We start from the raw sequence: 22,343 nt of genomic DNA, 5'->3' as shown, positions 1-22,343 counted from the left end.
AGGACAACCTCACCTATATAACCTGATAGTTATTTTTTTCATTTTGAGATACTATATGAACATTTTGGACCCAAAATCACAAAAAAATTTAAAAACGGATTTTGAAAATGATATTATTTTTTATATAGGTAACACAAACATGCACAACGAAACAATTTGAAAGCTGGAAATATATACATGGGATGTCACTATGATAATGTGAAAGTTTGATTGAGGTAGCATGAACCTATATACACATTTTATGAACAAATAACAGGTGTATCCATAGGTGTTTTTTCCTCATTTCTCAAGTTCTGTCAACAGTGACACAGTAGGCACAACAAAACATTTAAAAGCTTAAATAATGTACATTGGATTTCATTCTGATAAGGCAAAAGTGTTATTATAAATATAATACAAATATATATATATACACATTATGTACAAAAATCAGTTTTTTCTGTCTTTATCTGTGCCACGCTTCACAGCAGTTTCTGTCAACAGAGGGCAACATCACAGGCTCCTCCTCCTCCATGTCAAAAAACAAGCTTATAGCTTGACTCACGTTCAGAGTTCTCTTCATCATAGTTGAATCTTCAAAACTCTAAATCTATCTAACTATATCTAAATTCTCGATGTTTGTCTGTCACTTTACTTCAATCGCCGTCTCTCTTCGTCTCCCGCCGTCTCTCTTTGTCTCCCGCCGCCCGCCGCCTGTCCTCGTATATCTTCGTCTCTCTCCATTTCCTGCCGTCTCTCTTCGGTTCCCGCTGTCCCTCTTCGTCTCTTTTCGTCTCGTATCACTCCGTTTACCTGATTACCTCACCCCCTCCCTGGTAAATACATCCTGTTGAGCAGGATCTACAGTTTCCAGTATTTTCCGTTTCGTAAAATTATAAAATACGGCGAAGATATTAAAATATTTGCTTCCATTTTTCATACTTTTGAAATATATTTGTATTACATTTATATCATCGTATCTCAGTGTTTACTGGGTCTTTTTGCATGAAACAAAGACTGGCATATAGTTTCAAGCCAGTACTTTCGACAGAAACACACGGCAATGTTGTCCGGACTGTTGTTTTTATGCGGCACCGGCTTGAACAGGTCATGTGATCTAATCACGCCGGCGTGACGGTCGACTCCAAAGGGTTAAATGATGTTAAATGATATGGATGTTCAATGATGAGATTGTTCAAAGAATGTCCAAATGATGTGATACTTCAAATGATGAAATCATTAGAATGACGAACCAGCTACAAAGGAGTAGTATTACTTTGTGCTATTCTAAAATATTTTGTTTCTTTTTATACTTTGTAAAAACAAGTGCCTTAACACTGAATGTGGTATCGGAACGATTTCTGTGAAAGGAGGGAGTAAGAAATGTTCTGATACCTAATTGTTGCTATATTGAAGAGTGAACTATAAGTTATGCACAAAGAAAAACTTTTATGTTGAAGACCAACCAAAGTAATTTTTTGTATTTTTGATGACGGTTATTGAACCATTCCATTTTGATTGTATGTTTTGATATGAGTTATGTACTATGCAAAGTTCAGATGAAGAACTCATTGATTTCAGTATTATTTACATACCTTAAAGGGTATGTAAGGAGGGATTGTTAGAAATTAAAATCAATATTGAATGACGTAATTTAGTTTAAAGGGCCCATGTCATGGCCATTTCCACTGATCATAATTACATTGTTGAGGTATACTAAAATAGATTTATACTGTGCAATTTTCCAAACTCACATTGGTTTCGCATACAGCATCTCTGTAAAGTATGTGTATTCAGCAGTATTCACTCTCTCCACTAAACGACTCGTTGGAGCTCTTGCCCCCCCCTCCCTGTGAGCCTAGTGTGCTCCGATTGGTCAGCTCGGCCACTCTGTTCTGATTAGTCAACCACCAGAGAGGCTCCGCCCATGTCTAACAGTGCTTTTTTCGGCTCGCTCTCAGCGGAACATCAGTCTTATAATGGCGTCGGTACAGCCATATATTTTATACGCTAACTAACCGAACTGTACCTACAACTGTTGTTATAGAAGAGTGTGACGGCCCCAGGGCCTTTGTGCAGGTGTGTTGCAGGTCTTACGATGGGGTGGAGCTGAAGAGGCTAATCAGCGCGATCACGGACACCTGGCCGGAGCCGAGGTGCTATTAAGCCCAGCTGCCCGGAGTCACACGGCGGCCCCTGTCTCTCTCCAAAGCGGCTGCAGAAGGACGAACTCGGCGATCCTCTCCCCTCGACCACCTATCTCTGCATTTACCACAATAAATGTGCCGTGGTTTTGTAAACTCGTGTATGTCTCCTTGTCTTTCCGTTGTGGCCTACGAGCCGGTCATAACAAAGAGTAAGTTATTTTTACCTGTAATAAACTACTACTGTTTGATGAGAAATCAAATCATGGTTTGCTATATATGAATGATAGGAGCAAATAATTCAGGGAAGAAAGGATAGGCCTACTAAGTATTTCCATTAAACTTTATTTTTAGAAATGTACAAAATGAACATAAATATACATATATATACGGTATATCATCAATTCCTCCCCGTTGTCGGCATCTTGCCTATCGCAGCCGGGGCTTTTTAGGACGATGCATCAGTGTGGTAGTCCCGTCACCGTTATGTATTGTCCGGCAGGATCTGGCTGGTCGCAATCAAATGCAAATCACAAAATATTAGAGAAACTTAGTTGTTTTAGATGTGTTAGTAGTAGTTGTGGTAGGAGTGTGGATCTATCTAATCCATCTATCTAATCAACACAGTAAGCTTGCCAGCTAATATGCTAACCTAGCTTTCTTGTTTACTTTGGTAGCTAACACGATATGAACGCTAGCTCGGAGGAACGGCAACTATAATGTAGTGTAATAAAACTACTATGAAAAAAAGCTAGTGGTTCATATTAGGCTAGCAATAACGTGTTTATAATTGCAATCTTATACGGGTAGTCTGCTACGTTCGGTCATTCATTGTAACTGGCATGAATACATTGTTTTCCGCTAGCAGGTATAGCTAGCCTCGTTAGCTATACATGCAGTATGTACATGTACTGTCACAATGTACGGTAAATCACCCGGAGTATACTGTATGAGTATTCCGTGTGTGACTGCAGACATTCTCCTGCCATGACAAACATGTAAGGCCATCTGCTGACATTGTAGTTGATATATTTAAACGCTAGCAACGTCGTTAGCCCAGTAAGCTGGGCTTGTTTAGTGTAATAAAACCACTATGAACAAAAGCTAGTGATTCATATTAGGCTAGCAAGAACGTGTTTACAATTGCAATCTTATACGGGTAGTCTGCTACATTCATTGTAGCTGGCATAACAAAAATGTTTTCCCGAGCAAACCCATGTCTAGCTCCGTTGGTTAGCTCGGTAGCATACACGCTACGCCAGCTATAATGTAATTACGTTTCGCGACTGACCGTACGGCAAATCACCCGGAGTATACTGTCTATGAGTATTTCGTGTGTGAATGCAGACATTCTCCTGCTATGAGATACATGTATGTAAGGCCATCTGCTGATATTAGAGTTGATATATGGAAACGCTAGCAACTTAGTTTGCACAGTTAGCACTGTGTCAATGGCTTAGCAGTCCGACACAGTTTACACATTTAAACAGTCTTGTTTGATAAATACACAAATAACAATGCAAACTTACAGGTTGTGTACCCGAATCTTCCCCTGCTCCAAACGGTCCAAACAAACTAGGAATAGCATTGTCCTTCAGTTTCAAATGCTGTGCATATCCGGCCTCAAACTGGGCAATGTTTTGGAAGCTTTCGTCTGTGAAATGCCGCGCACACAGTAACGTTCTTCGAACCTCTGAAGGAACAGTGTTAAAAAGAAATTTCAACCACTGACTTCGTCGTGGTTCTTCCGTCGGTAGGACAAACAGCTCAGATTTCTCCTCACATTTCAGGAAACAGGTCCTTGGCATTGGCATGACTGGATCAATTGTGAACTGAACCAGAGCTTCCAACAGTAAATGTTAGGCTGGCAGAGGGTGCGGCCAGCGCCGCTGGGTGTGGCCATAGCTCTTCCGGATTGGTCCATTTTGTTCCGGGTATCATGCGGTACCGGAAGAATCAAATGGACAGTGACGTATCTCCAACAAGGCGGGGAGGTATTTTCTGTGTTAGAGTTTTAATCGCTACAGGGTGTACTTTGAGGGTTTTGACTCTGCACACCGTTTACATGCATAAAAACCTTCATAACACACAAGGGGACGGGTAATAACCGGAAAAGCATGACATGGGAGCTTTAAACAAACGGTAAGTTCAAAACTGTTTTATTCTGAAAACAGTTCCGGTTAAAGTTTACTTTGAAAAGCTGTATTGAGAGACGACAACAACCCTAACCCTAACCCTTTCACGTTAGGATCGATTACAGCCGTTAAAATGCATGAAATAAAAAGTCATGAAAGAGTGTATGAGGAGAAAAGGCGTGTGGAAGTTATACAATGACCACACAACGTTTAAATCCTCTGTTATGTGCGATATCGGACATTGGAGAAAGAGGTGGGAGAACGACGTCACCAGCCGCCATTGAAGGAGGAGCGCTGGATTGATACAGACGGAGTACAACGCGATCTCAGGCACTTCTTCTTGCCCGGTCCGCCTCCAGACAGCAGCTGCAGCTGCTCTCTCCTCACTCCTTCTGTTTGCTTCATTACCGATATCCACCGGTGAGATCCGAAATGAGCTACCTCCGTGCCTTACCACAGCATCTGGCTCTATATCGGACAGGGCCACCATGTTAAATTGTTTTAATGAGCATTTTGTGTTCTGCGGTTCTATGTTTGATTCTGTGACTAACTCTGCTTCTGTGAACACCCCAATCCGTGACTCTGAACAATGTGGTCTGGAAAACCCTTTCAGTTTTACTCCTTTTACTGTAAATGTTGTTCATTAAGCATTATCTAAGTTAGATCCTAAGAAACCGGCTGGCCCGAACAACGTAGAACCTTTCTTTTTAAAGATAGCTGCAGATTTTATTGCTCCACCTCTTACTTCTCTTTTTAACCTCTCCCTCAGCACAAATGCAATTCCAAAAGTATGGAAGTCAGCTTACAGATGGAGCATCTTATTTCAGACTCCAGCTTACTGCTTCCTGCCTACTACCTGCCAGTTACCTGCCAGTTACCTGCCAAAGACCAGTATCTGGGAATGTTAAGCCCTCCCACTATTTTCCAAGAGGGCGTTGCCAGATGTTCAATTTCAGGATTTAACCAGGAGATGGCGCTTCCTTCACAGAAACAGGAAGACAGCTTTTCATGGACTTTCAGTTTTGTTTAGAAGAGCATTTGAACACATCAATATTTTAGATCAAATAAAGTATATCTAATCTTGTAATTCAATAATATATAGTCTTTATATATTAAATAACTATGGCCAAACTAAGACTTAGTTTTTCACAAGAGAAAATGCAGATATTATATAAAAAACTAAAGTTAAAATCTTGTTTTTAACCTGTTACGCACGGCCCGCCCGGTACCGGGCGGATAAACGCGTCATTTGCAGGAAACAACGTCTAAGGAATCTTAATATTGAATAAAACTATGAATGTGTTATATCCATGTAACGGGAAGAAACTCAGCTAACTGATCTTTTTAATTTTTTTTTTCAAAAAAAAACCCACAATGCTAGCACTCAGCCTCTGAATTAGCCACGAGCGAAAAAATTTAACCTAAAACGGCACTTAAACTCACTCATAACTCCCTTATTACTTATCCTAGATGCACAGCCAACCACTCGTTTTTGTTCTCCTGGAGACACTGAATCTAATGGTGCCCTCCTCAACACACAGTGATAAACATTTGCGACGCTATAAACGAAAGCGTACATCATAACATGTGGAGCTAAGTAGCTAGAAACGCTAACATGGCTTACCTTGGTCAAAACTGGTCTTCAATGGCATTAAAACGATAAAAAAACGATGCTGCAGTTAATCCATAGGTTCATCCTATGTATCTGTGCCTTCTTTGAAATTATTTCTGATAATCCATAAGCAATACAACTGCTTTTTAGTTTATAAATTCCAGAAGGAGAGATTAATCCAATATGCTTTCGATTTCTACACGCGAAGCCCCCACCTTTTCTCTTTACAATGAGTGTGTGTGTGGGCCTCCCCCTTCGATTCTATTGGCTCTAACGGTCAGAAAGGTGTGTCAACCATCCAAATCGAGCAAGGGAAGCCAGAGATATGGAAAAAAAAACATTTTCACCCAAATCACCTCAGAGGTGGGGTGGTTTTGGCTAAACCTCTCTAAAAAGGTAAAATGTCACTTGTTTTGCATCAATCTTGATACAGGGTACTTATTATATGTTGTACTTTGGATTCCTAAAGCTTTTAGTCTACTAACCCATCATCCAAGGGTAGTTTTCACTATCTGTAAAAAATAATTTTTGGACGGACACTATAATTTACAGTTTTTTACTATGTAAAATCTGAATTTTCTTTAAAATAAAAAACATTTATATTGATTCTGACACTTCTACATCCAACTCACAGGTTTATCATTACTTTGAGAACAAAGATTATTAATGTAACCCTTTTAGAAGGGAAGATATGGTCATTTGTTCTGGGAATGTCATTTTCGAGCCTGAGACCTGAAAAACAGGCTCAGAGTGGAACAGGTTAATGCCCCAAGAGCAATAAAAACACTTGGTAAAAAAATCCTGAGTGAGGCTTTCATAAATTGCATTTAGCTGACGCTTTTATCCAAAGCGACTTACTATTTAATAAATGATAAATGATTATTCATAACAAATATGAGTGATGTGTGATTATTATTCATGCTATATACTGATATAGGGCTAAGTAAGCAATCAATCCTGCAAATTAACCCTTAGTTGTTCCAACGTTGCAATATTACAACATTTCCCTAAAAACTTACCAAAACGTAAACATTTTTAAAACTCTTTCATTTCTGCTCCAGAGGCCAGGGGATAAATTGGGATTTGATATGTGGGGGGGCTCTGTTAGAAGGTGCGACGGGGGAAGGGGGAGAGAGTTAGACGCTCGTGAATTGTCAACGGGGGGGTGTTGTCGGCCGTAAGCGAACCGGGCCGTTGGCGTCCGGCCCGTTCTGTGATTCTCCAGAACTCACAGCTGGCCAGGGATAAGTCCCGACTCTCCCGACGGCCAATCCGTGCCTCCCCTGGCTGCACGTTGCTGACACACACCGCTGCAAACTCTCTGCACGGAGGAGCCGCGGAGGAAGAGACACACGTTCACGAAGCCGAAAAAACTATATCCGGTCACAGTGATCTGCTATTTTAAAGTAAATTCAACACATATCGACCCTAAATATAGCATATATTAAGAACGAGAAAGTGTTAACATCGTTTTTTTGTAAACATATGACAAATGTGCGAGGGTGATGACATCAGAGCATCGTCCTATGGGCTTAGCCCCGGACAGGTACAACAGGTATTCACTCAGAGGGGGGTAGGTACTAAATGCCACCCATTTACATGTAGGCAAACAAAGTCAAAAATCAACATACAGTAGGGGGGTGGGGGATGGTGAACAGTGAACAGTATGGTCAATGTTTGTAAACACAATCCCCAGGATGTGTCCTTATCAAACCAAAATAGAAAATGCAGATATTACACTCAGACATTGGAAAAGTCTATGTTAAAAAGCCTGTCACCTTAATTCATGTAATAAAAACATCTCAGGTCAGTAACACTGAAAGCTAAATGTGCAATACCATGTTCAGCTATGTTACTATTTATAATGTTATTGTTGTTACAACAGAAGATGTTTTTCTTTATATTGAAGTTAAATGCATCAATCTGGTGCACTTTGAGGGCAAAATTAAGAGATTTATGGATACCGCTGGAAAAAGCTGCAGTACATATGCCGAGCCTGTACGTAGCGCTGTAACTTCCTCCACAAAAGCAGCCTTCTGTTTATTAAACGCGGTGGGGGCCGAGGGAACCGGGCAGAGTTTTTCGCCGGTCAACGTGTGTTAAAGTTTAATTCTTCCGAACAAAATTATAAAAGTGCCGGTCAAAGGTCTACTTTGTTATTTATTGAGCTTTAAAACAAATGAATAACGACTATATATAATAATAAAATACACGGAGCCTGGCCTCTCTTTGTCCTCCCTCTCTTCTGACAGCGTCAGTGTCTGTCTCATTCAGCAGCTGATCCAGTAATGAGTGACCCGGCCGACAGTAAAAATAAACATTTATAACTAGTGTATGCTGTTTAAAATCTCAAATTAGATCTATTGTCCATCTATATTTTGATTATTGTTCAATGGGAACTGTCCATAATCAAAGAGTCATTCCACTTCAGACTGAGAAAGTCAGTCAGCGAATATCAGGACATTCTGATGTAACATTTCAAGATAAAAGACCTTTGAAATGTCATATATGAGCTATCGTCCCGCTGTTTTTAGATAAGAATGAACTACTGGGTGTTGATTTATTCTATTGGCTTCATATCCAGGGTTGGGTTGTAACGGAATACATGTAACGGCGTTACGTAATCAGAATACAAAAATCAAGTAAATGTATTCAGCTCGCGTTACATTTGAAAAACGAGTAATCTGATTACAGTTACTTCTATAAAACAGCTGTGGGCAGCAGATACTGTGAGTGTCACGGACATGAATTCATAGATCAAGGCAGACTGGTGCACAGTGCACACATTCTCCTGTTTTCCCAATCCGGTGCTTAAACAAATATAGCTCTACACCCCTGGCCGAAATGTCCTTAAAATGAAGTCCGAGTTCGACATTTTAATTCATGTCCTGCCAACACTGGCAGGACAGAAGGCGACACGCCCGTTCTAAGCCGTGTCCCTCACTCCTCACATCCCAAGCTGCATCCCCAAAAAGTGTATTATGTTGTTACATCGTTTCAGATGTTATGTTTCAGTTGTGCTCTTGATAAGCCATTAAAACAGTAAAAACACGTAAAGTTTCCTTTTGCTTTTTGTGTCTCCTGTTCACCAAAACATACCCATCTGTGATGGAAAAAGAAAGTAATCCAAAAGTAATCTAAAAGTAATCTGATTACGTTACTTTTTAAGACACGTAACTGTAACTGTAATCGGATTACTTTCAGAGCCATGTATTCAGTAATCAGTAACTGATTACATTTACAAAGTAACCCTCCCAACCCTGTTCATATCGCAATATATTCCAGAAGTCTGAAATGCAAAAAATTTCCCACATTAGGGCAATTCACCCTACTTAACCCCGAATAAAAGAACCCAATAAAAACAGTTGTTAAATAATAGTGAAGTCACGTTGTAATAACAATAACTCATCTCTCGGTTTGAGTGTTCTTTTTCTGCTTTGCCAAAAGCCACTGTGTCAAGTGTCTAGTGACTATTTCTCTTAGCGGATGCATGTCAATTTAAATCAATATATACAACTATTGTTTAAATCAATAAAAACATTTTCTAAATCCATAAAAGCATTTCAATTAATATTGGGAGTCATGTCGTTACTTTGTTGAGAATGTGGCCATGTAATAAGCGGGATAATTTGCAGCGACTTGGTCATTATGGGGAAAAATAACACCCAGGGATCAAGATCCTGATCTGCCTGACAAGGCTCCATTAAAATATAAATATTTTTAGTGAATTACTGAGTTTAGGCACGTTAATAACGTTTTAATGAAGTTGAATACAGTATATTCATATTTGTCAGTGATTTCATGTCAATTCGGCGAACATAAACATAAATGATCGTGGTGAAGATGATGATTAAATTAGGATTAAAAATCGAGAGCCGGCTGCATTTCCTCTCGTTCGTTTTTTTCGACTAAACAACATTATTTTGTTAAATAAAAACATGGTGATGTTTTGTAAATGATTACATGTCTCTTATTTAGCACAGACTATGATCCTATCCGTGACATATGGATCTTAACAAAGATCCGCTATACAGTAGTACCAGACATACTGTACATCCAGCGTACTGTATCGAAGTTGATTTCACATGAGCTCCAGTGTGGAACCCCACTGCACCCCCTGGTGGATCAATGATCCATTGCAGCTGGCTTCACAATAATTAAATGTATTTATCACGGGGGCGGTCTTAAGTCAGACTGGAGGCTGTCTCTTCGATCACGGGCAGATCACGGGCCGACCACGGCCCTCGCGTTTCAAACTGTCCTAAATGAGCTGCTACATCTGTAGCTTTCAATTTTTAATTTTTACATTTGTCTACAAGATGGCGATAATTTTAACCCTTTGAAGCCTGCAGCAAAATGTCACACTTTTTACTATTTTCTGCAAGGTTCACTTGCTACTGAAATGATATGTGTGTGTCGCTTTTGATGTTGTGTGTGTGTGTGTGTGTGTGTGGTGTGGTGTGGTGTGGTGTGGTGCATGTGTGTTTGTGTGTGTGTGTGTGTCCAACTTCAAAATACTTTTCTCTTAGAAGGCCACACTGCGTAATAATCTAATTCAATAATAAAAACAATGAGTTGTGAGAATCACAACAAAATTGGACTTTGTTTTGGTTCTTGCTCAGATTGTTTATGCAGATGCAGGTGCACTGCAGCCAAGGTTATAAGTATTAGCCCTTTGTATGGCGGCAAATCTCTGTCATAAATCGCGAGGGCATATGAGATCCACGCGAGCACAAGTCAAGCAGCCGCGGACGTATATTATTTTCGCGAGCACTAAAACGGCACTCGCGCGAGAGCAATATTGAAGCCTGCAGGGGAGAAACATGCCTTGAGCATGTACAGCATCTACATGAGCTCTCCTGCGCTCTCGCGAGCAATTCCTGCTCTTCTGCTCGTGAAACTCTGGCCTGCTCTCACTCGCGGAGAAATTTTAGGAAGTGGGCGTACCGTGTCCCAGTAACGCCAAATCTAATTGGTTACACCCCTCCTCTTTTATGATTGGCCGTTGTCTGGATTTAAACCAGGAAGTACTGTTTGTCCCTCTCCAAACCATGGATGTATAATAAGAGCTCCAAACCTGCTCCAAACGTGATGAAATATGGCTGTGGAAACGTCTCACGTAAGTTACTTTACTTTACTAATGATTGTTTTAATTAAAGGCATGCTTTTGTATTCTGTGGTTATTCCACAAGAGCCGTCCTTACTTATAAATGGATTGAGTTTTTTTAGATAATACATTTGTATACATATTTTTAAAGATAAGAACCAATTACCTTTTCGGTCTTGACATATGATAATATAAAATGTAGCTTTCAAAAACTGAATTTGGAATTAATAATTTTGATTACTTTGGCAAAATATTTTCACAAATGTCGCTTTTTCAAAATGTCCCCAGTTTTTATTGCCTTTCTCAAAGAAATAATACTACACAAAAAAAGTATAAAATGATGCAAATGTAAAAAAGCCCAAGAATTTTTCAAGTTTCTTGGCACTTTAATTTCTGAATGACCACTTTTTTTTCTGTTCAAATGCCCTCAGCTTATTTTTTGGAATGTTTATGATGAACATTGATGTTTATGTGCCTTATTCTGTATTTAACATAATTGTTTCAATAAAGATTGACCACATTTCTTAAAAATATAATTAAATACAAATAAAATAGTGAATAGATAATTGTGGTATAGCGTCATAACTGAATTAACAAACTCTGACCAGAAGGAAATATTAGCTCCACCTGAAAAAAGGACTGTTACACCTTAGTTAGGGTTTACAAACACATATATTCAAGGAATCTTCCTCAAGTATTAATTTAGTTAATTAAAGTGTACTTTATTTTTCTTCACAGCATATTCTGAAACGGCAGATCCTGGAGAGACTCCTGTCGAAGTTTGAGCTTGCACTCATTCGAGCACCACTTGACCTGGATTTCCTGGAGTTTGCATGTCGCCAGGAGCTGTACCTCCTGCAAGCACTTTCGAGACATGTTGACATACCGCAAGGAATAATCCAAGCTCTTCAAGAGCTGTTTGGACTACTTAGGCAATATTTCGATTCAGATGCCCCAAATACAGCAGTGGGATCAGTTATTGGTCTAAGAGGACGTCCTAAGTTTGAAATTGAGAGGCAGCAGTTGGTTGAGATGTTGGGGACAAACCTATCGGTGCCTTGCATTGCAAAACTGCTAGGTGTTTCTTCCAGTACAATCTTTAGAAGGATGAGAGAGTTTGGCTTATCTGTTTCAGAACTTTATAGCTCCATCAGCGATGAGGAGTTGGATAACGTGGTCATATCTATCAAGAATGACATGCCCACTGCTGGATACCGAATAGTCAAAGGACGGTTGTTATCTATTGGTCTACGTGTACAATGGACAAGAATGGCTGCCTCAATGCATCGAGTGGATTCCATAGGCATCCTCTCCAGACTGGCTAGTCTGGGCTGTGTTGTGAGGAGAACATATTCAGTGCGAGGGCCTCTCTCGCTTGTGCACGTGGATACCAACCACAAATTGATACGGTAGTGGTATTTATATTTCGCTAAGTGATTAAGAAATAATCTCTTTGTAATGTCCCAGATTTGGAGAATCGGTGTTTCAATTCCAGAGTGCTATAATAGTTTGTTCTTTGGTTTTTCAGTTATAACATTGTCTTATTTGGTGGAGTGGACGGGTATTCGAGAAAGGTAAGACTGCATTTCACTTCAGTAGACACACATTAAACAAACATGTATTTTTTGTACGAGTTTACTGCTAGCTACTTAAAACCACAAAAGAGGTCCCAACGCTGTGTCCTGGCTTTGGTCCAAATGGAGAAAGTGTATGGACTAAAAAGGAAGCAGCAAAGTCAAAGTAGATATAAAGGAGATTTTGTGCATTGCCTATTTTTGCTGCACAAGTATTATGAGTCAGTATACTGTATGTCAGTATTGTTTGCTTATTTCTATTGCAACAGGAATTCTTTAATCTCTGCATTTTTTCCCCTATAATACACAGTTTAACAGAATGTTGTCTAGTTATTGTGTGTAATTGCCCTATTCTTAAATATTCTCTGCAGGTAATGTACTTGGGTGCTTCGACCAACAACCGTGCGTCAACAGCCTATGGCTTCTTCCTAGAGGCAACACAAAGACATGGAGTGCCTTTAAGGTGAATTCACAGAAAAAAGCACACTCTTTGGAGAACTAGCTCAATACTGTGACACTTTTGGATGAATATTTTCTTTGACAGTCCTTTGGTCAACTGTGTACATTTCAGGGTCAGAGGAGACCAAGGAGTAGAAAACGTACAGATAGCGAGATTCATGTTTTCGGTTCGCGGCACCGACCGTGGAAGCTTCATCTCTGGTAAAAGTGTTCATAACCAGAGGTAAATTGCAGCATCTCTAGTAACTCAATTAGTGAGGTGGAATTATCTGATGTGTAGACCAAGCACCTTGCACTTAACCCATGCTAGGCCAGCATGAAAATAGATCACTTGAACTGGTTTTCCCTAAACCATGTATTTTCATCCATAGGATTGAGCGTCTTTGGCGTGATGTACGAGTCATTGTCACCAACAAGTACTCTGCGATACTGCTCTCCCTCGAAGAGGATGGTCTGCTCGACATCTCATCAACAGACGACCTCTTCTGTGTGCACTACATTATTCTTCCCCGACTTCAGATGGACTTGGGGATTTTTACAGAAGGCTGGAACCATCATCCACTCAGCACTGAACGGAACCAATGTCCAGAGCAGTCATGGCAACTTGGACTGATGCAGACAAACATTGATCAGCCGGAGAGCCCTGAGGTATTGATCTCGTTTCAGCATTAACCTCTCATTGTTAGAAGCCTAGTTACGTTTATTGGATTGTCATTGAAGATATTAATTACTTACCATTTACTTTGTGTAATATATATTGTCAAAAGATTACTTTCTTTCCCTACTCTTGGCATGACCATTTTCTGGGCATTTTATTCAGTTTGTGTTATTTTAACTTTGTAAAAAATAACACGAACTATTACTTGATGTCATTGTTCCACTTTGTTTATAAGACATACATTTATTTCACCCAAGTGTTCAAAACCTCTGTTATGGTTATTAGGAGCCAGATGTTGACTGGGAAATTGCTGCTGACCACGATGGAGAAGAGGATGCAGGGATTGTCGTCCCCGAATTCGACTGCCCTTTGAGTCCAGAAGACATAACTGAACTTCAATCAGTATTTCAGCAAATTGACCCAAACACTCCGGTCAAGGAACTGTACTTACTCTGCCGTGAGTATGTAGCTGAAAGATGTGGCTCTTAAGAAATACAGCTCCCTTGAATGACACAGATGAGGGTAAACCTAGCCTTAAGCCTCATAGTAGGAATATAATGGGGAAACAGTTTAAGTTAGTAAGGTGTATTATATGTGTATTACAGTGACTATAAGAGGTGGAAGAAGTACTTAACTAAAAGTAGAAATACCTAAATGTAACAATACTCTGTTCCAAGTAAAAGTCCTGTGTTCAAAGTGTTACTTAAGTAAAAGTACCAAGAGTAAAGTTACTTGGCACAACTGGTGACAATTGAAACAACAATCGACACAAAATACAGCTCAAAAGTATAATGGTTCCCCAACTTCACCATTTGTTTCAAAAACATTTTGACTGGAACAGTATGTGATGTCACTTGAAAGTTTGACTGTATAGTAACATTCTCATCTTGAACAAATGAAAACCTTGTCAAATAAAGTGCAATAAAGACTGTTTTAACAGAAAACATCGATTCTATGAATCTTATGAACGACTAAACTCCCTGCTACTTATAACAGCCTGTGTTATAATGCTCAGGAACTCCGGATATGAGCCGAGGTGCCTTGTCGGAAAGGTAATAGAGTTGGAGCATGCATTAACTACTGGAAAGCATACAGTGTGTGTACCATAGCGCACGCTGCAATCGTGGTCGAATTCAATTAGGATTTTAAATCTCTCTCTCTCTGTTGAGGTGATGGGGACATGTGCCTGCCCCGTAAGCCATTGAAGGAAGCAGCCAACAGTGATCTTGTGTTTTTCCTTCATCTCCTCTTCATCTCTCGCCGGTTCAACTGTAGACTCTGTCTCTCTTGAGTCTCCATCATCAAGATCACTCTCTGTTGTTATCTTCACAGGGGTCCCCCTCTCTTCAACCACGAAGCTCTTTTCTTCCTCTTAAAACAAGTTGAAAGTTAATACAAAGAAATGCATATCTTCACCTAAGCAATGTCAATAAATATGGCTATTGTTTTTAAATTGTTTTTTATGTGGATATTTTGAAGAAGAAAACCTCATTAGCCAGTCCTGCTTTAGTTATCATTGTTTCATCGCAACTATCATGATGCAAAGTTGTGTTTAAACTGAGACATGTAAACATGAATAAAACAGGTATACAAAGCTGTCATTGAGTTGCCTGTCGTAATCGGGGGTACAATTCAAGAACAAATACGTTTATAAAATGTCAGGGCAGTAGTATCACCTTCATCTTCAATGTTTTGGATGAAGTCTTGCAAAAAGTTTACAATCCTCGATTCCCTCTGGCGTCGCAGCGAGCCCAGCTCACTGAAGACTGGAGATATGGCTCCCATCAGGAATTCAGCATCCGGCTTGGAGAGAGGAAAAAATAAAATGGTGTATGCTCAAAGTTGGATGAGCTTAACCCTTTAATTGCCAGACCAAGAAAAAAAGCTATGGAAAAATTATTAGTTTGCATTTTTTTATCAAATGGGCCACACATAACCAAACACATTTTTTTAAAAAGGTATCAATATTGATATTGATATAAAAAGTAATGTAAAGTGTTTTTCACAATAAAAAAAAGACGTGCTCATCTTACTGTAGATGCTGAATTGGCCTAACAAGAAACCACTGGCCTAACAGCAAATGTCTATATCCTGTGTTGGCCTAACTTGCTCATCTGTGTGCAACTTTGGGCTGAATGCCATGCATGAAAGGTGCTATATAAATTATTATCACTCTTTCACTCTGAGACTCATAAGGCAGTACTAGATTTAGTAATATTACCATGAATCTAGCCATTTATTTACCATATTTTATTGGAAAACATCTCTGAAACTCTGAAAAAGTCATATTGCTAGTTTACCATAAAAGGCCAATTCGACCGGTTGGTTGAGCATATTTTCAAAAAAATAATTACACCCTTGTTAAAACTTTTTTTGTGCATCAAGTTATCTAAATATGTACACTCGGTGCTCTGACACTAAAATATGTCAAAGATTATATGGTTACCTTACAAAAGTTGACCAAAAAGAGTGATTTCTTCAGCAGTGATTTTTTAGCATGCCAACTTTCTCAGTGGAAGCTAGCTGAAGGGCTTTCTGTTCAAACCACAGTGACATCTAGAGGTTGTTTTGTGCATAACATGTCAACCAAAGGGTAGAGCTGGCTGAATCAGATGGAGTTACACTTTAAAAAAAAAAATGTCAACAAAATATCAAGACACAAAATGTGCTCTACCAAATGGTGGCGCTGGCTGTTAAAAGGTTAAGGTTTGAAATGCAGTGGTAAAATCAGCTAGAGACATAATACTGACCTTTTCATGAAGGCCAGGGACGAACAGATCCCTGAAGTTGTGTGGTTGTTGTACAATCATCCCGCACAAGCCATACAGCTTCATGCCTGAGCATATCTGCTGCAGCATTGGTAGGATGCGGACCGATGAGTGCAAGATAATTGCCCTATAATTCAGTAACAGATAACAGCAATAATATAAAATCATACATAAAAAAGGGAAAGAGTGACTGCACACTCAATATGAGTGTAAAAGAATAATTGATTGGTTTTAAACATGGGTTGTTATGGGTTAAATCACTTAGCATATGCACATACTTTATTATTTCTTCCTTCCTCTCCCACGTTGCAGGACCACTGTACCCGCATGCTGTTATCCGATCCAGAAGGTCGTACATAGCTTCAGGTTCAGCCATCTCAACCTTTGCAATTGGAAAAACAGCATCACACAGTAAGTCATGGGAGCCTTAGCTTATTTTAAGAATTAGAGAATATTCACACTACAAAGAGGTGTGTGTGTGTCAACCATACTAAAACAAACTTCATGTTATATGAAGGAGTATCTGAGGAGAAGAAAAATATTACCTCTTCCATAAGCTGGCTGAGCTCTGGATCAGTCACATCTTCCTTGGAAATGGAATCTCTATCCATCTCCCCAGTGGATATGTATCCATAGCACCACTCTCTGAAAAAGTTAGGTGGAGGACCACCTTGTACTATACTGACTGCCATAATCTCTCCAGCTGTCCTGCATTAACAAAGTGTAATCATGCATAGACATTATTCATAAATAAAATAAACATGGAAAAGATATTGCAGAACACAATTCTACATACTTGAAATGCTCTTTGTGGTAGTCAGTAATTGAGTACTTGGGGGTTTTCCCTGTACTCCCTCCCTGAAAAAACTTCCTTTCAACACCTGCCATCATTTCTATAATTGAAAGGAAAAGTGGATCAATACATTGATAATCTCAATTAGACCACTGTATATGTTAAAGAACAGCACGCGTCACCCTTAACCTGTGCAAGCTCAGAAATTGCATGCAACCAGAGAACCGCCACACACTGAGGAATATTTTCATTTATTATAAGGGAGGTAAACATATACCTGTTAAGAATTCTTTCCTGAGAGCCCCATGGTCAATTCCAGACTCTCCAATGAAAGACACTCGGAGGGGTTTTTTGGGAGAAGACCTCTTCTGACGTCTCCACTGCCCTAAACCCCTTTCAAAGATTTCCTCCCTAGTGACACTAACATTAAAGAGTGTCGTTGTGTCCACTCGTCCACTAAGTGTTTCGATGGCTTCAGCAAGACTTGAAGGAAACAATTAGAAGTTGATTAGACAACTGGATCAAAAACGTTTTCCCTTAAGAGACCACTTTTGTATCATTGAGTAAACTGACGACCCCTGACTGATGTAAAGTGGCCTCTTTTAAATGATATTCAAGGCATAACAATAACAATGCAGAGCAACTGATGAACGGTACAATTAACACAAATAGTGAACACAATAACTGCAGGACGTTTTTGTTTAAAATAAGCAATTACAGGTACATTTTAAGCATATTACCTTTTCACTCGCCCTGTCAGTTCTTCACTGGCATGTTCTTCCAAATCGATAATTTGTGTCGACTGCAATGTACTGATGAGGGAAAAAAGATTTCAATGGGGCATGCCTTAATCATGGTTTACAATATCTAACACTGCAAGAAAAAAGTATATAAAGAATGTGCATAATAGGAGAAAAAAAAACCTTTCTCTACAAGTGCTGGCATGTATTTCAACAAAATACTCAGGAAATAACTCTGAGCACAATGGACAGGCCACCTTTAAAAATACAGAAAAGCAGAGCAAATATTCAAGTGAATTACTGAGACGCAGAAACCTTCATCATCTGCAATAATGTAATTGATAAATAATGCCCTGATTTTACCTTAATATCGATTTTAGAACAGGAGGTCCTACACGGGAGCACACTTGGAGAAGCCTATAATAAAATGTAGAAAGACTTCCAATTAATGACACATACAATGAAGATTGTTTAGAAACAAACACCTACAATATTAGTGAGCTTACATTCCCAGGATTGCTTGTAGCTGGAGACTCATCTAAATCTGGGTCCAGATCCTGAAAATCGTAACCAGTTAAAAAAAGCTGTCGATTCAGTATGACAATGATCCTGCATAGTTATTTGTGGAATAACATTACCGGTTCCAGATCCATGCGGTCAGAACAGCTGCTTGGTTCACACTCTTGTGCGTGTAAAGCCAACAGCTGGACAGGCATGCTTAGATGACATGTGGCACATCTGGCTTTTGGCATATTTTCGAACTCCTCTGATGAGTAGGGCAAGGGGGAGGTGTCTAAAGTGTCCTGGATGGGCATTATATAGAGACAGCCTTTTCCACCTAAAGCTTTAGCAAGGTAGGCCCCCGTGTAACCCTCTGCCTCAGGTGCCAAAACACTTAATTTCCGCTGGCCTGATCCTCCTATGTGGGAATGTGTACAAACAAGTGGATGTTATTTAATGCACAGAATGTTCTAGGGGAGGCAGTTGATTTTAACAAGATGCACACTTGCAGTGTTAGGCTTTCTCATGGATTGCTAAAAACAAGAGGGTAGGTAAATATGCTAACCATCAAGGGCATTGATGAGCTATTATAAGAGCAGCTATTGTAGGAGAAGATAGAGGGTATACATAGGATTTAACTGCAGAAATACTAGACCACAGTTGAATTTAATAAGGGAGATTTTATCTTACCAGCAGCTTTATGTAGCATCCAGGCCCCTTCCAATGGTACCATTTTGGAATATGATTGCATAAGTATATATGATATCTATGTGGGAAGAGCAAAACAAGTGTGCAGTTAGAACTATAACCCTCCACACATGTCACCTCTGTTGAAGCTGATTTGTGACCAGTAGTACTTCAGTGGATTGGGAAACTACAGTAATACATAAAAAATGTCCCCAAATTGGGATCAATAAAGTGCTTCTTATATTATCTTGACTCCTTTCCTTATTATTTTTTCTATCTTACCTGGGAGTGGTCAGCATTTTCGGGGATATTGAGAGTCCTCCTGCCAAGTCCAGCCTGGAGAAGGACCATTTCATCCGATGACTTTGGTGTTCTTTCTGTGCACTGATTGAGCAGAAAGAACTGGATTGGGGTTGACCTAAGAGCCCTTCTTTTGGGAGATGGGGTATAGCTTTTACCGGATTTGAATAGGCCGGGGAAAGCCCTGAGGAGTTGAAAACAATGTGTAAGAGAGGCATTTAAGAAGCTGTTATACAATATATTCATTCTAAACAATCTGAAGAGCGTTAATTTCTATTAAAAAATACCCTGAATTATAGTAAATTGCCGAGTTATTACAATGACAATTCAGTTCAGAACTATCTTTATTTCCTAACGGATCCAAACCTGGCCATATTTTGATCCACTGTATTTCCTGCTGTAGAAGGAAAGCCAGGGGTCCTTTGTTGCTGCTGCCCCTGGACTGCCTGACGCTGCCTTTTCCCAGCCTGCTGCCTGTTGCCAAGAGCAGACTGCTGCTGTCCCTGTATAGTAGGCTGTCTGTTGCCCACCTCCACCTGCTCTCCCTGAACCTGTACTTCATCTGTGAACACAATTTAAAGATGTCTATGATTCCCTAGAATCTAAATAAACTGAGTACTAAATACGTAAAGTAGTTAGAATATATAAAGGCTTCATTAATTAAACATTACCCAGATAGTCACAAGCCCTGAAAATAAATAGAAGAAGAACAAGAAGAAGATGAACCTTTAATTATCCCCCATGGGGAAATTCAGTTTTTCACTCTGGTTTTAATATAGGTTGGTAAAACTGTCACTGAAACACCTCGGCGTGCTTCCGCCGGCCAAGACTGCAGCTGTAATTTTTTGTAAACGGCTGACCATTAGATGAATCTGTGAAGACAAGTGATCTCCCCCTAGTTTCACTTACGATTTTGAGAAGTTGGTTCAGCCAAGGCACTTCTCAGCAAGTCAACAACACGCCTGGTAGCATTTTGTAACTCTATCTGTTAAAACAGACACAAACAAGAAATAGTCAAATTGATTGTCACAATCACAGTGCAAAGACATGTCGTCTTGTTTATCCAGATCTGCTGACAGTTCACTTTAGCTAACTTTTATTATTGCGGGCAGACAGCTGTGTCACTTTCTTCTTATACCGTGGCTTGTAAATAATGCAATGTCAATATCTTAAATGCCCGTCAAGCAGATACAATTATAGTTATGTTAAACCATAGTTTTCTATATGCATAGCTAAAAGTACCGGTAGTTTTTTTGTACGTACCTCCTTGTCGTCAGCCATTCTTCTTCTGCGGGGCTTTCCCGCTCCGATATCTCTCGTCATTTGAAAACGGCCAATCATAAAAGAGGAGGGGTGTAACCAATTAGATTTGGCGTTACTGGGACACGGTACGCCCACTTCCTAAAATTTCTCCGCGAGTGAGAGCAGGCCAGAGTTTCACGAGCAGAAGAGCAGGAATTGCTCGCGAGAGCGCAGGAGACCAAGGAGAGCTCATGTAGATGCTGCACATGCTCAAGGCATGTTTCTCCCCTGCAGGCTTCAATATTGCTCTCGCGCGAGTGCCGTTTTAGTGCTCGCGAAAATAATATACGTCCGCGGCTGCTTGACTTGTGCTCGCGTGGATCTCATATGCCCTCGCGATTTATGACAGAGATTTGCCGCCATACCTTTGAAGCTTGCAGCAAAATGTCACACTTTTTACTGTTTTCTGCAAGGGTGCTACTGAAATGATGTGTGTGTCACTTCTGATGTTGGATAATGTTATGTGTGTGCGTGTTTGTTTGTTTGTTTGTATGTATGTATGCATGTGTGTGTGTGTCCAACTTTAAAATACTTTTCTCTTAGAAGGCCACACTGCGTAATAATCTAATTCAATAATAAAAACAATGAGTTGTGAGAACCATGACATCCTGCAGCATATTGTGTCCATGACAAACCTGCATGGGAGACGGTCAATTGCAGAGTGGCGAGATATGGACACAGAGGAACTGCAGGCTTACGTGGGGCTGCTCATTTTGGCCGGTGTTTATAGGTCAAAAAATGAATCGACCCTCAGCCTCTAGAGTGAGAAATCGGAACGGAGCATTTTCCGAGCCACGATGTCCCACAAGAGGTTTCACCAAATCAGCCGAACACTGCGGTTCGACGACAAGCTATCCCGACCGCGGCGCCGTGATGACAAGCTGGCTGCCTTCCGCAAAGTCTGGGATATGTGGACACATCGCCTGCCGATGCTGTTCACCCCATTCCAGAGATGGAGTACTCGAGTCCTGGACTCGGACTCGAGTCGGACTCCAGTGTCGATTTTCGGGACTCGTGACTCGACTCGGACTCGCGCACTGATTGACGTGACTCGGACTTGGACTCGTGAATTCTCGCGCACGATGACTTGGACTCGGACTCGTGAGTTCTGGCGTACACTTGGACTCGGACTCGTGAATTTCCCCAACACGATGACTCGGACTCGACTTGTACAATGACGCTCCGACTTGGACTCGGACTCGAGCAAGTTTTCTCTGGAGTCTGATGTCCTCTATCCTGGCGTGTGCACCTGCGAGGCGAGTTCACGTACTGGGCCCGCTATTCCAGTCTAAAGATGTCTAGAGACACACCCCGCATCGTGCTGTATGCTTTCACACATTCTGCTTCCACATTGGAAAAGAGCAGCGCAAAATGCTCGTTATGTGGAAAAAATATTGAAGAGAAGGCTCCGTAACACATTACTCTAAGGATCGAGTTCAGACATATAGGCTGTCTTGAACACTATCATCAGAGTAACGTGATTCAGCCGATAACACGAAAGCACATGGCTACTTAACATACAGAATGACGTCATTTTGCATGCTAAGTAGCCATGTGCTTTCTGGGGATTAATCTTCATCAGTA

General features: G+C 40.3%; 2 protein-coding genes across 6 annotated transcripts; one reads left to right on the top strand and one right to left on the bottom strand.

The window, feature by feature from the left end:
• The first annotated feature begins 12,163 nt into the window (after nucleotides 1-12,163).
• Nucleotides 12,164-14,175, top strand: LOC117470706. 2 transcript variants are annotated; one of them, XM_034115550.1, is made up of 6 exons: nucleotides 12,164-12,386; nucleotides 12,506-12,551; nucleotides 12,923-13,014; nucleotides 13,123-13,233; nucleotides 13,382-13,658; nucleotides 13,954-14,175. In XM_034115550.1, the coding sequence occupies exons 1-6, from the start codon at nucleotides 12,175-12,177 to the stop codon at nucleotides 14,155-14,157; spliced, it is 942 nt and encodes a 313-aa protein (XP_033971441.1). In that variant the 5' UTR covers nucleotides 12,164-12,174; the 3' UTR covers nucleotides 14,158-14,175. The 2 variants fall into 2 exon arrangements, with proteins under 2 accessions (XP_033971441.1, XP_033971442.1); XM_034115551.1 differs by lacking the exon at nucleotides 13,123-13,233.
• Nucleotides 13,874-21,112, bottom strand: LOC117470705. Of its 4 annotated transcripts, XM_034115547.1 has the most exons (17): nucleotides 20,721-20,733; nucleotides 20,552-20,625; nucleotides 20,367-20,438; nucleotides 19,440-19,641; nucleotides 19,161-19,236; nucleotides 18,608-18,888; nucleotides 18,476-18,526; nucleotides 18,333-18,386; nucleotides 18,153-18,226; nucleotides 17,970-18,041; nucleotides 17,507-17,712; nucleotides 17,233-17,329; nucleotides 16,982-17,144; nucleotides 16,715-16,818; nucleotides 16,419-16,563; nucleotides 15,345-15,471; nucleotides 13,874-15,039 (listed from the first exon to the last, which is right to left on the bottom strand). In XM_034115547.1, the coding sequence occupies exons 4-17, from the start codon at nucleotides 19,506-19,508 to the stop codon at nucleotides 14,630-14,632; spliced, it is 1,929 nt and encodes a 642-aa protein (XP_033971438.1). In that variant the 5' UTR covers nucleotides 19,509-19,641; nucleotides 20,367-20,438; nucleotides 20,552-20,625; nucleotides 20,721-20,733; the 3' UTR covers nucleotides 13,874-14,629. The 4 variants fall into 4 exon arrangements, with proteins under 4 accessions (XP_033971438.1, XP_033971439.1, XP_033971436.1 ...); XM_034115548.1 differs by lacking the exon at nucleotides 20,552-20,625 and having other exon boundaries at nucleotides 20,367-20,442; nucleotides 20,721-21,112; XM_034115545.1 differs by lacking the exons at nucleotides 20,367-20,438; nucleotides 20,552-20,625; nucleotides 20,721-20,733 and having other exon boundaries at nucleotides 19,440-19,705.
• Between the last annotated feature and the right edge of the window lie 1,231 nt (nucleotides 21,113-22,343).

This window comes from Trematomus bernacchii, unplaced genomic scaffold (assembly GCF_902827165.1).
Source record: "Trematomus bernacchii unplaced genomic scaffold, fTreBer1.1, whole genome shotgun sequence".
NCBI lineage: Eukaryota > Metazoa > Chordata > Actinopteri > Perciformes > Nototheniidae > Trematomus > Trematomus bernacchii.
This window is presented reverse-complemented; position numbering and strand designations above follow the sequence as displayed.